The sequence below is a fragment of the Neoarius graeffei genome, chromosome 21, assembly GCF_027579695.1.
Source record: "Neoarius graeffei isolate fNeoGra1 chromosome 21, fNeoGra1.pri, whole genome shotgun sequence".
Taxonomy (NCBI): Eukaryota; Metazoa; Chordata; class Actinopteri; order Siluriformes; family Ariidae; genus Neoarius; species Neoarius graeffei.
Window position 1 is genome coordinate 61104445 of NC_083589.1, and position 13548 is coordinate 61117992.

At 38.9% G+C, this 13548-nt stretch overlaps 1 protein-coding gene across 10 annotated transcripts in view; it reads left to right on the plus strand.

Annotated features, from left to right (window-relative positions):
* The window catches only part of col7a1l (collagen type VII alpha 1-like), a 277370-nt gene that overhangs the window by 201023 nt on the left and 62799 nt on the right, over positions 1 to 13548 (plus strand). For 9 of the 10 annotated variants that reach the window (XM_060903444.1, XM_060903446.1, XM_060903447.1 and 6 more), the window contains 14 exons: positions 252 to 323; positions 552 to 587; positions 4237 to 4266; positions 6627 to 6659; positions 7840 to 7911; positions 7987 to 8031; positions 9337 to 9381; positions 9890 to 9955; positions 11371 to 11415; positions 11581 to 11616; positions 11700 to 11726; positions 11822 to 11890; positions 12836 to 12898; positions 13481 to 13498. In XM_060903444.1, coding sequence (XP_060759427.1) covers positions 252 to 323; positions 552 to 587; positions 4237 to 4266; positions 6627 to 6659; positions 7840 to 7911; positions 7987 to 8031; positions 9337 to 9381; positions 9890 to 9955; positions 11371 to 11415; positions 11581 to 11616; positions 11700 to 11726; positions 11822 to 11890; positions 12836 to 12898; positions 13481 to 13498 — 657 coding nt within the window. The remainder of the gene's footprint in view (positions 1 to 251; positions 324 to 551; positions 588 to 4236; positions 4267 to 6626; positions 6660 to 7839; positions 7912 to 7986; positions 8032 to 9336; positions 9382 to 9889; positions 9956 to 11370; positions 11416 to 11580; positions 11617 to 11699; positions 11727 to 11821; positions 11891 to 12835; positions 12899 to 13480; positions 13499 to 13548) is intronic. The other variant, XM_060903451.1, reaches the window with a different exon arrangement.

Consider the following 13548-nt stretch of genomic DNA (forward strand, 5'->3'; position numbering starts at 1 on the left):
ATCCAGCAAGCAGATGCAGTTCACTTTCTGGGGCCTTACCTAAAAGTCTGCAGGTGACATCCCCAGTCGATGCTAAGATTGACTATTATTATTATTATTATTATTATTATTATTATTATTATTATTATTCAGGATGTGCTGGTAATGTACCTCTGCAGCACCCCATCAGTGATTTATTTTCCTATAAAATCACATCCTGTTATGTTTAATTCTTAATTACTTAATTAATTTCTGTTTCTCTTCAACCTCAGGGCCTACTTGGTCTCCCTGGACATCCAGGAGGCTCTGGTGAGAAAGGAGACCCTGGGAAAATTGGGCTTCCGGTAAACATCTGCAGTCTTTTTAACCACTTTTTAAGGCCTGGCTTATTATTCAGCTCTTCATCTTAAAGCATATTATTCATGAACTAATATTAAGTCTTATATAAATGTCTTATACAAGTGTCATTGTCGTGTCAGTATCATTTTATTGTATTTAACGGAAGTCATTTTGAGTGTATATTGTTTATTTGCACAGCTGTAGTTAAAATATCTTGCATTTGTCCTTCACAGGGTCCTGAAGGTCCAAAAGGGGAGAAAGGCGAGCCAGTATGTTCTGCATTATATTCTTATTTTAGTTATCAGAAGTATACACAACACATCCCATACCCAATCCCCTTTTATCAGTTCCAATCCGGATACAATAAGATTTATCTACATCTTCTACATCTTTATTAAGTCGGTAAAAGTCATTTGACATCACACCAACTATTAAACAAAAACTACTATATAAAACTATTAAATAAAAACCATTATGTAAAACCACTATATATTTTTTACAGTGTCTTGCAAAAGTATTCATCCCACTTGGTGTTTGTCCTGTTTTGTCGCATTACAAGCTGGAATTAAAATGGATTTTTGGAGAGTTAGCACCATCTGATTTACACAACATGCCGACCACTTTAAAGGTGCACATTGTTGTTTTATTGTGACACAAACAATAATTAAGATGAAAAAAAAAACAGAAATCCAGAGTGTTCACCGGTATTCACACCCTTTTGTATGAAACCCCTAAATAAGAGCTGCTCCAACCAATTCACTTCTTAAGTCACATAATTAGTTGATTAAGATCCACCTGTGTGCAATCAAAGTGTCACATGATCTGTCACATGATGTCTGTATAAATTCACTTGTTCTGGAAGGACCCTGACTCTGCAACACTACTAAGCAAGCAACATGAAAACCAAGGAGCCTCCAAACAGATCAGAGACAAAGTTGTGGAGAAGTATAGATCAGGGTTGGGTTATAAAAAATATCCCAAACTTTGAATATCCCACGGAGCTCCATTAAATCCATTATAGCAAAATGGAAAGAATATGGCACCACTACAAACCTGACAAGAGAAGGCCCCGCCCACCAAAACTCACAGACCGGGCAAGGAGGGCATTAATCAGAGATGTAACAAAGACACCAAAGATAATGCTGAGGGAACTGCAAAGATCCACAGCGGAGATGGGAGCATCTGTCCATAGGACCAATTTAAGCTGTACACCCCACAGAGCGGGACTTTATGGAAGAGTGGCCAGAAAAGATAGTCATTGCTTAAAGAAAACACATTTGGAGTTTGCCCAACAGCATGTGGCAGACTCCCCAAACACATGGAAGATGATTCTCTGGTCAAATGAGACTAAAATTGATCTTTTTGGCCATCATGGGAAACACCATGTGCCATCACCTTGAGAACACCATTCCTACAGTGAAGCATGGTGGTGGCAGCATCATGCTGTGGGGATGTTTTTCATCTGCAGGGACAGGAAAGCTGGTCAGGACTGAAGGAAAGATGGATGGCACTAAATACAGGGCAATTCTGGAGGAAAACCTGTTTGAGTCAGCCAGAGGTTTGAGACTGGGATGAAGGTTCATGTTCTAGCAGGACAATGACCCTAAACGTACTGCGAAAGCTACACTGGAGTGGTTTAAAGTGAAACATATAAATCTCTTGGAATGGCCTAATCAAAGCCCAGACCTCAACCCAATTGAGAATCTGTGGCATAACTTGAAGATTGCTGCACACCAACACAACCCATCTAACTTGAATGAGTTGGAGCAGTTTTGCCTTGAGGAATGGGCAAAAATCCCAGTGGCTAGATGTGCTAAGCTAATAGAGACAAGCCCCAAGAGACTTCCAGCTGTAATTGCAGCAAAAGGTGGCTCTACAAAGTATTGACTGGGGGTGAATACCTATACACACTCCAGATTTCTGTTTTTTTTTCATCTTAATTATTGTTTGTGTCACAATAAAATGATTTTCTCTCCCATGCTGGATCTAGTTCAGAACACAAATCTAAAAGGACGGTTTCTTGGAATCATGAAACAAAACATCCTAGTGGTCTTTAAAATAACGACTGGCCATTAGAGCAGACATATCGGTTGTGTTTTAAAAATATGTAATTATTTATTGTCCAAAAAAAAGGTAATTATTATTGGGAAAATAATTACAACTGGATTTCAATTAACTCTGACTAGAGATGTCATTTCTTTTAATATATAAAAATAAGTTATACTGTTGGGAATTTAATGAAAAGCATACACCTTTCTCAAGGCTTATTAATTTGGGTTGTCAAGGGTTCTACATGGAACCCTCTCTGGAAGGAAAACGCTCAGTTGAACAGTTAGGGTTCTAGATTTAGCAGTTTTTTTCAAACAGTATAGTTTTGAAACATGCTCTTAAGTTCATTAAAGACGGTGTGATGCATCCTGATGTGAAGCAGAGTTAGTGTTACCACCCCAAAGTTGATTATTTTCCTATGACATCACATCCCTAAATAAAGAGCGCTTTATTCCTCTTGCACCACAGGAATTTGAGAATGATTGCAATTTTTTAATGTATTAAAGAGCAACATGTCATACTTTTATCCATTTATAGTTAAGTTTAATGTCGTGGCGCATCCACAAAACAAGTTAGTTCTTATTAGAGCAGCTATAAATAAAGGTCGTTCCTTCAACAGACTTTCTCTTGAAGTTAAAAAGCTCTTTTAAAAAAGTCCTGAAGACTGTGTCATGTCGGAAAATTTAAAGTTACAGCTTTATCTCTGACTGTTACTAAGTAAGTGCTGACACAGCGTTTATGCTTTATAAATGATAAGTGTCTCTGTACAGAAGGCTTCACCATGTCAGCAATTATACTTTATTAAATAACCGCAGAGTTTTTTTAAACAATTGATTATGGGGACATAGTATATAATAATAATAATAATAATAATAATAATCATAATAATTTCAATTTATATAGCGCCTTTCTCAAAACCCAGGATCGCTTTACAATTGTAGGGAAAAAAAATCCACCAAATAAAGGTCAGGATGTCATTCCAATGGTGTAGCAGCCACAGTCCCACCAAAAGGTGCACGAAAACAAGTCCCACACCGCCAGCACAGCTGCTGCGACGGCACCGGGCAACATCACTTGGAACACCATGCCATGGATCCACGAAGCGAGCACAGACACACTGCCACGCAGAGCGCTGGTATGTCCCAAACCGCCTGCACAGACGCTGCGACGCCACCGAGCAACATCGCTCAGAACATCACGCCAAGCACTGCTGCACAGAGCGCTGGACAACCCCAGTGTTAAAATGAGCAACGAGCTCACTGCAGTCCATAGCTACGAGCACAGGCATCACCCACAGCGAACCAAGGCCTGGAGGGAACCAACGCCCAAAACTGGGTCCAGAGCTACACCACAACCGGCGGACAAAAACACTCAGACAAAAGCAAACATCTAACTACACAAACACAAAAGAGAAAATAAAATAAAATAAATAAATAAAAAGCTCCGGTGAGAAGCGGCAGCCAGAATGCGCACGGCATACTCTCAACCAGAAACGGAAGTGAAAAAAAAAGGATTTATATATCATATAAAACTTGATAATGAGCTTTCAGTATAGAAATGATAATGTATTAGAACGAGTGCTCTACCATGAGAGCTGATGTTCTAGAAAATTAATCATCACCTTCTAACTAATCACGCTGGGGAATTCAGCAGCGCTGTGATATGATTTCTCTAAATCTCGCACACGGATAAAAACGGGCATGCGTGCAGATTATGCGTGTTGATGGACAATGTCCCCAGTGTGTGCATGCATGCATATTTTGATTAATAATTCTAATAAGTGTGAGGTTCATAGCTACTGAATGGCTGTAAGTGTGGTTTGTAAGTAGAAGGTACAGCAATCATTGACTATAATTTTTGTTTCTCTAGGGGAAACCTGGTCCACCTGGAACTTATCATGTGAGATTTTAGATTATTTCAAACAGTCAGATCACATTATCATACAGTCAGAAATGTTTCCTCTTAAGGCTTACTGAATGAATGAATGAATGAATGAATGCCTTTATTATTATTGCACAAAGTACAGTGAAAATTGGATGACTGTCTTTGTGCAGTGCAAGAAAGAAAGAAAGAGAATATATACAATACATTACATCTACCACACAAGACTATTGCAAAGAGATTATTGATGAAATAGAACATTCGACTAAATAAAGAGAATATGAATGTTTAAGTCAAATAAGTAATATATTACATTAATGGCATTTAGCAGATGCTCTTATCCAGAGCAACATACAACAGACCCAGAGCAGCCTGGGGAGCAGTCAGGGGTTAGGTGCCTTGCTCAAGGGTACGTCAGCCATTCCTGCTGCTCCAGGGAATTAAACTAGAGACCTTTTGGTCTCAAAGCTGCTTCTCTAACCTTTAGGCCATGGCTTCCTTTTATATATTGCTATATTTAGAGGATATTACATGGTGGTGCAAAGATATGAAGTTTATCTTCAAGTGGTGAATGTATATATCAAGAGTGAGTGAAACGAATGAGTGATATGTTTTCAACACGAGAAGATAAACTTCATATCTTCACACCAGCATGTAATGTTCTTTTTATTATACAGATACATCCACCAAAAAAAACCCAATGCAAGTTAATCAAAAGAATTTTAATTTTGAATCGGTTCGCCATTTTGACAACGCGCATCTAGTCAGCGTGAAAACACTGGGAGTGACGTCATCAGAGTGAAATTTCGGGAATTATTATCCATCCAGGACACTTTTTCGATGGAATAAAAGCATGTGTTCGATTCCCTTCTAGCGGGTTTCATTCATTTGGTTTGATAGCATGCAATATTGTTAGCATATCGCTTATCCTACATGTATTACGTCGCTCTACCCAATGGAGAATGAGCGTTGAATATGGTTTATGATATTGCATGATTCAACATGACGTCACATGTCAGAGCTCATGAGAATATCCAATGAGAAAGTTTTCTGCTGCGCATGTGCAGAAGCATTTCTTTGTTCGCTGGGAAAGAGAAATACGCACTGGACACCCGAAAGGCTACCAGAACTTCATTATATTTTCTTCACGCATATTTAGAAGAGAAAAACATACTAATGGACCTCGAAATACTGGAAAAGAGACACATCAGAGACGTAAAACTTCTGCACTACCGAGCAACTGGGACAATTTCTAAACAAACATGGCCGCCAGGTTTGCTTTTTTAAATATGGAAGATTGTGAGAGAATTTTGAAAGAGAAAGACGCGTTGAACACCCGAAAGGAATGTGTACGTATAATAATAATAATATTGGCTGGCTTTGTTTTGTGGTCTATCAGATATATTCCATTCAGCTACTCGTCTTCGACTCGTTCAGTATCATGCTCGCTGAAAGGAATATATCTGATAGACCATGAAAAAAGCCAGCCAATATTATTTAGACTTAGACAACCTTTATTGTCATTCAGTATGCAACAAGTGTACACCAAACGAGATTTTGTCGCAAATTGGCTCAGCACAGAAATAAATATGAAGAGTATTAAATTAAATTATGCAGCAGCAGAAATATTATAAAGTGCAATAGTATAAAGTGACCTGTGGAATTTGGAATGTTCAAGTTATAAATAGAAGTTTAGAGTTTAAATATGTCTCTCAGATCTGTGATGTATTTCTTATGAAAAATGTGAGTTTTTCAACACGAGAAGATAAACTTCATATCTTCAAGCCAACGTGTGATTTTCTTTTTCTTATATCGACACATTCACAAACAAAAAGTCCCCAAATTTATCAAAACAATTCATCGATTTCCTCGAGTGAAGATACTGGAAATTATGTTACTCAATGTCCTGGATGTAGCTCGTATGAAAAATACGAGTGGCGTATTTCCCAGTAAAACACTTGTGTCTATATAATAAATTGTAATATCAGCAGTGTATTACATTTCCCACACTTATGTTAATATTGCACATTATCAAATCAAAGTTCTTCCCACGCCATGTGCCGCATAGGGTGGCGCCGATCTCCATTTCCATAGCCCTCGGCCTCTCGCCTATTACATAGCTAGGGTTACAGTAGGGGGCTAGTCCTCTGGTAACCGCGTGAGTAGAACTCACGCTCTCCCGATCGAGAGGCAGACATGCTAACCACTAGGTCATCTCGTGGTAATATTGCACATTACAGTAGTGTAATTAAAATATTACACATTACATTATTATTGCTACGTTTCTTCATCACATATTCAGTGCAAGCTTCTGCTATACATTCTTCATTATTTGTGTTTATACATGTGTCCAAATATTTGCTTTTCTTCTTTCTTAGTTGTCCATGTCAGAAAACATCAGAATCATCAAGGTACAGGACACGTCATGCATGAATTTATGATGTTTCATTTTCTACAATAATTCTGGTGGTTTTCATTTTTGTTGCAAATTTCAAGTTGAGCCTGAATAGAAGAAGAAGTAAAAAAAAAAAAAGAAACATTTATTTGTCACATATTTATTCCAGCACAGTGAATTTCTTTTCTTTGCATACCCTAACTTGTTAGGAAGCTCAGATCAGTAATGATATAGCACCAGTCGTACAGATACAGTTAAAGGCCTTGCTCAAGGGCCCAACAGTGACACTTTGTGCAGTGCTGGGGCTTGAACCCCCAACCTTCTGATCAGTAACCCAGAGCCTTAACCATTGCATCACCACCAGGTAACCAGTAGGTTTGTAATTGTGCACTCATCAAATTGTGGAATTAGATACTGTAAGTAGTGTTGACTTGTATGTAAATAGAACTAATATAATATAATATAATATAATATAATATAATATAATATAATATAATATAATATAATATAATAAGTTTTGAACATGACATTAAACCAAACATCACTGGAAAGCACTGATGAGCAAGTTGCCATTGCAAAATCAACAATTGGAAAAAAAAAGAAAAAAGACTAAAGTTTGGGGCGGCACGATGGTGTAGCGGTCAGCGCTGTCGCCTCACAGCAAGAAGGTCCGGGTTCGAGCCCCGTGGCCGGCGAGGGCCTTTCTGTGCGGAGTTTGCATGTTCTCCCCGTGTCCGCGTGGGTTTCCTCCGGGTGCTCCGGTTTCCCCCACAGTCCAAAGACATGCAGGTTAGGTTAACTGGTGACTCTAAATTGAGCGTAGGTGTGAATGTGAGTGTGAATGGTTGTCTGTGTCTATGTGTCAGCCCTGTGATGACCTGGCGACTTGTCCAGGGTGTACCCCGCCTTTCGCCCGTAGTCAGCTGGGATAGGATCCAGCTCGCCTGCGACCCTGCACAGGATAAGCAGTTACAGATAATGGATGGATGGACTAGAGCTACCAGATCATTCAAGGGAGAATAATTAGATCAGTAAAAACATTAAAAGCATTAGCACGGTCTAGAAAATCTGAAAATGTCCAAAGATCTGAGTGCAGGATTTTACCTACTCACTGATTATTCTTCTGAATCTGTTGAATAATAAAGTGTATTTTATCTACTAGAAATTGATGTGGTCAGTATTTTGCATATTTCTAGGGTGAGCCAGGTGAGCCCGGAGAGCGTGGACTCCCAGGCCTTCAAGGAGATACAGGACGATCAGGGCCACCAGTAAGAACATGAACACAAAGAATCTAATGCTCAGTAATATCGCTCTCATTCTCTAATATGTCCCTCTTTTTCTAGGGTCCACCAGGAAAACCTGGATCTTCAGGATTTATGGACTTTGCAGTAAGTCTTTGATGTGTATTAATCCAATAATTTAGGTGTTTAGTTGGTTCCATATGAACCAGTAAAAATGCAACAACATTCAACAAGTTGTGAATATATGAATATTTTTCCATTTTGGAATGGATATAGACTGCACCTTTTCTTTACGCTGTTCCTGTAATCTTGAAGCATTTAAAAATCTTTGAATTGTGTCGTGTAATGTGTAGTTTATTCGGAACACCTCTATAGCCGCTCGTTCATGCAGTTATCCAGTCAGCCAATCATGTGCAACGCATAAAATCATGCAGGTCAAGACACAGGTCAAGAGCGTCAGTTAAAGTCCACATTATACATCAGAATGGAGAAAAAAATGATCTCAGTGGCATGAGTTTGAGTATTTCAGAAACCGATAATCTCCTGAGATTTTCACACACAACAGTCATTAAAGTTTACATAGAATGGTGCAAAAAACCATCCAGCGAGCGGCAAGTCTGCAGGCAGAGAGAACAGCCAGACTGGTTTGAGATGACAGGATGGCTATGGTAACTCAAATAACCATTCTTTGCTGCCGTGGTGACAGAAAAGCATCTCAGAATGCCAAACACGCCAAACCTTGATCTGGATGCGGTACAACAGCAGATCACCACACCTATGAGCCGAGAACAGGATTCTGAGGCGGTTGAACTAGACTTCACCTGGCGGTTTTTTCAATCTTCAGCTGTCTTTAACAACTCTTGATATGTATGTGCATGATTTTATGTTCCTAATAAAGTGACAGGTGAGTGTAGATGCAAAAAAAAAAAAAATCATAAATATTTTGCACTTTTAAGAAGAAGAAGAAACCTTTATTCGTCACATGCACACTTCAAGCACAGTGAAATTCATCCTCTGCATTTAACCCATCTGAAGCAGTGAACACACACACACACACACACACACACACACACCCAGAGCAGTGGGCAGCCACACCAGAGCGCCCGGGGAGCAGTCAGGGGTTCGGTACCTCGCTCAAGGGCACCTCAGCCCAAGGCCGCCCCACGTTAACCTAACTGCATGTCTTTGGACTGTGGGGGAAACCGGAGCACCCGGAGGAAACCCACGCGGACACGGGGAGAACATGCAAACTCCACACAGAAAGGCCCTCGCCGGCCACGGGGCTCGAACCCGGACCTTCTTGCTGTGAGGTGACAGTGCTAACCACTACACCACCATAGATCATCTACAGTAGATGTTTTAATATCATTCGAGCTTGTGTCAGGTGTCAGAACACTAACATAGATGATCAATTATTTATCTTTTTTTTTTTTTTAAATGTTTACTCCATAGGGTGTATCTGACAGAGATGGGTTAAAAGGAATGCATGGACCAAAGGTTAGCCTACATGACATCTCTTATTTATTTATTTATTTATTTATTTATTTATTTATTGCATGCATTGTATAATACAGCTTTCCCTTTTTTCCGAGCAGAAGGCTATGTTTAAGCCACTAATATTATTAAAGTTATTACAATCCTGAACTTTTTTCAAATTATTATCTTTTAAGGGCGAACCTGGGAGGAAAGGGGAACCGGGAGCTGTGACTAATCGTTCCGATGGCAGGAAAGCATGATTCATAGCTTAATGTAACATTGACATCAAAGGAAATAAGGTGTATAATTAGGCTTGTAAAGAGCTATTGCGTCTGTAGCTAGTGTGACGTAAGATGGGAGATGTTTAAGAAGAATACGAGTTTATATTCTGTTGATGTCACTAATAATAAAGTATATGAGAAAATTGCTTTTAAAAGTTGAATTAAAAAAAAAAAAAACACATAGAAGCAATGCTATGATTTGGGATGATCGAGTCCATTTAAGTTCTTTTTTGTGTGCGTTTTAATAGAAAGGAGAGAAAGGAGATCCTGGGCGAGTTGGAGTTGCAGGCATGCCTGGTTTACCTGGTGTTCCTGTGAGTATGTTCAAGTAATGTCCCATATACAGCCATGGCCTAAAGGTCAGTGAAGCAGCTTTGGAACCAAAAGGTTGCTGGTTCACTTCCCTGGACCAGCAGGAATGACTAAAGTACCTCTGACCAAGGACTTAACCTGGTTTCTTGGAAGTGGGGAATAGGTTGTGTTCAGTCACATGACTCTTGCTTGCGAGTTTGGCTGCTGTTATGTAAAGAGCTAGTGAAACCAGTTTAGAGGCCAAAGCACGGTTAAGATACCTTCAGAAAGTTGATCTTTGTGATGGCATAGAACCTTACACAGTAGTAAAGAAGGATTTTTCCGACGAGTTAGAAAATTATCCATCCGTTGAGTTCTCCGAGATCTCAAACTACTTGGTGCTGCAGACATCGTTCTACACGGACACACACATGAAAACCTGGAAGAGAATGGAGGAGAACAACTTTTTATATGTGTGGCTGGGTTAAAGATCTGGGGATCAGGACACTACGTACAAGACAAATCATGTATTGTTTTTCTCTGGGTAAGGAGGAATTTTGGGGCTTTTTTTGTACGTGTCTTTGTGATGGTTGCTAGGATACTATAAGTTTTAGTGTAAACAAACTAGAGCCACTTGATTCTCAATCCTCCCTGCTCTTCTATTCCAGCAAACAATAACTTATTATTATTATTAAAACAGATAAAATGCAGTGAGAATAAATAAATGCTGCATATCGTAAAGATTGCGAGGACATCCTGATAAACAAAGTGAAAACATACGTGTTAGTTTACAACATGGCGACTGCAATCAAACTGTAAACAAAAACACATCTGAGGACTGAAGCGTCTCCTAAACATCAGAATATCACGAAATAACAGAAAATGATGAGAAAAGTGATTCGCGAATCCAAACAAAATAAATCAGAGGAATTTACAAACCTTTCACGAAGTGATCACTGCAAACTCGAGAGTTCTTCAACTGAACTCCCTTCCATCACAGCGAAAAGTTCAAGAGCCACCTTTCTCATCGTTTTTTGGTAAAATCCTTTGCTCTTTCACCTTTTATCACTTCATGGGGAACTTCGAAAAAACTTTCATCAGTTTCACAGTTTTTGATTCGAACAGCGCAAAACAATGCAAGCGTAAGACATTTTAATGACTAGTGAGGAGTCCCAGTGATCGTAACACTTTGTGAACAGTGAGCTGAGCTGACCACCACTTCATGCCTTACGTATCTAATGAGGTGGCTGTGACGTCGGCTGTAAGCAGCCTGTTGTCTCATCCAGTTTTCACCAAACCGTTAAGATCTTGTAAATATTTTGACAGTTATATACGAGCCAACGGATTCTAGTTTGTAGTTTTACTTTCTTACCATGCGACTGCTAATACCTGGTGTCCACAAATGCTAGTGTTTATTTCTGTGTGTCTCTGTGTGTAGGGTAAACCTGGTGTGGATGGCAAGCGTGGACCAGCAGGAAAAGATGTAGGAGCTTTAGTTATGTAGTTATGTCTAATTATGTACTGTGTGTGTGTGTGTATTATATATATATATATATATATATATATATATATATATATATATATATATATATATATATTTTTTTTTAAATTCTGATTTTGCTTAAATCTCTGCATTTCCTCACTTTAGGGACAACAAGGACTTAGGGGTAGTGATGGGAAAAAGGTTTGTGAAAAAGAGCCTAATTATTATTATTTATAAAACAAATGATGTAACATTTTACGCTGTACCTTTTTTTATGGTTACAGGGAGAGAAAGGGGAGCCTGGTGTTGATGTAAGAACTTATAAAGTTCGAATAATCTATATTAAATTATATAAAGCTATTTAATTCTGTTCAGATTTAATTTGGGAACCTGTGTGCCTTCTCAGGGTAAAGATGGGGCAAAGGGAGATGTTGGCCCTCCAGGTTTGCCTGGTCCTCCTGTTGTAGTGTCCGAGGTACAAGGCACTTTTATACCATTTATTCATTATGGGCTGTATTCAGAGTAAAAAAAGAAATTGCATGCATCAGTATTCATACATCGCTGAAATATTATATTCTTAATTCGTTAAATGTATGATCCTTTTTTTTACAGGAGAGAACATTAGATAACTCAAAACATGGACATTATTTAATTAATTTGACCAATCAAAACAGCGAATAAATAAAAGCACCATAAAATAGCTAATATGCCACACACACACACACACACACACACACAAATTATGATTTCATAATTTTGATTTAGCATCTCTCTTGGCTTGTTGTGCACACAATCAATTTCCGGCACCCATTATAAAGACAATAAAATTACAAAATAATAGGATGTGTTGAATGAAGTGCCATTTCAAAGCTATGGAATAATGATTTAATTTGAATAAATAAATCAAACCACATTTTCAGTGGTTAATGTGATAATTGCAACTAGGATTATTTATGCAGCAATATATTTTCAATTTATGAGATTCCTGAGATATTTATTTCAAAGCTCGCCTGCTTCTCATTTATAAATTAATGTCTTTTTTTATTTCTCATTTCCTAAATCATGTCTTGTTTTTATGTTACATTACATTGCATTTGACAGCAAAGAAAAAACAAGAACCACCTCCTTCAGTCTGTATTTTCTATCCCTGATTTTTTTTTTTTTAAGAAACCTCTACTTAAAATAAATTGGCAAAAACCAATAGGTGAGAACAGGAAGCAGAAAATCAGTTTCAGCCGCTGCATAACTCGACTCTGAATAGGAGAATTTCCCCCGTGTAAATATTGACATAACTTTTGGACTTAAGTTGCCCAATGTGTGATAAAGCTAAATTTTAAACGTGAGGTTATCAGCTGCTAGTTGGCACCTGGTTTATTTAAACAGTGGTGGTAATTAGGTTGCTGTGGTGTTTTGTCTATAGGGTGCCTCAATAGATGATTTTAAAAAGGCATTTCCGGTACCAGTGGGTTCTCCTGGAGCAACGGTGAGAGCAATTAACTTTATGTTAAAGTGTTTTTGAAATGCAAACCATGCAAATAAATATACATGAAGAATTACCCAAAATAAAATATGTAGAATATGAATTACAACAGGGCGGCATGGTGGTGTAGTGGTTAGCGCTGTCGCCTCACAGCAAGAAGGTCCGGGTTCGAGCCCCGTGGCCGGCGAGGGCCTTTCTGTGTGGAGTTTGCATGTTCTCCCCGTGTCCGCGTGGGTTTCCTCCGGGTGCTCCGGTTTCCCCCACAGTCCAAAGACATGCAGGTTAGGTTAACTGGTGACTCTAAATTGAGCGTAGGTGTGAATGTGAGTGTGAATGGTTGTCTGTGTCTATGTGTCAGCCCTGTGATGACCTGGCGACTTGTACCCCACCTTTCGCCCGTAGTCAGCTGGGATAGGCTCCAGCTCGCCTGCGACCCTGTAGAACACGATAAAGCGGCTACAGATAATGAGATGAGATGAGATGAATTACAACTTTGGATCTATCTGACATTTATAAATAGTTTTGATATTTCTACAATTTACATCTTTCTCCTCTCTACGTGTGTGTGTGTGTGTGTGTGTGTAGGGTTCTCCTGGCATGAAGGTAGGATACAATTTATGAATAAATACTGTATGTATGTGAAAGACTGTAAG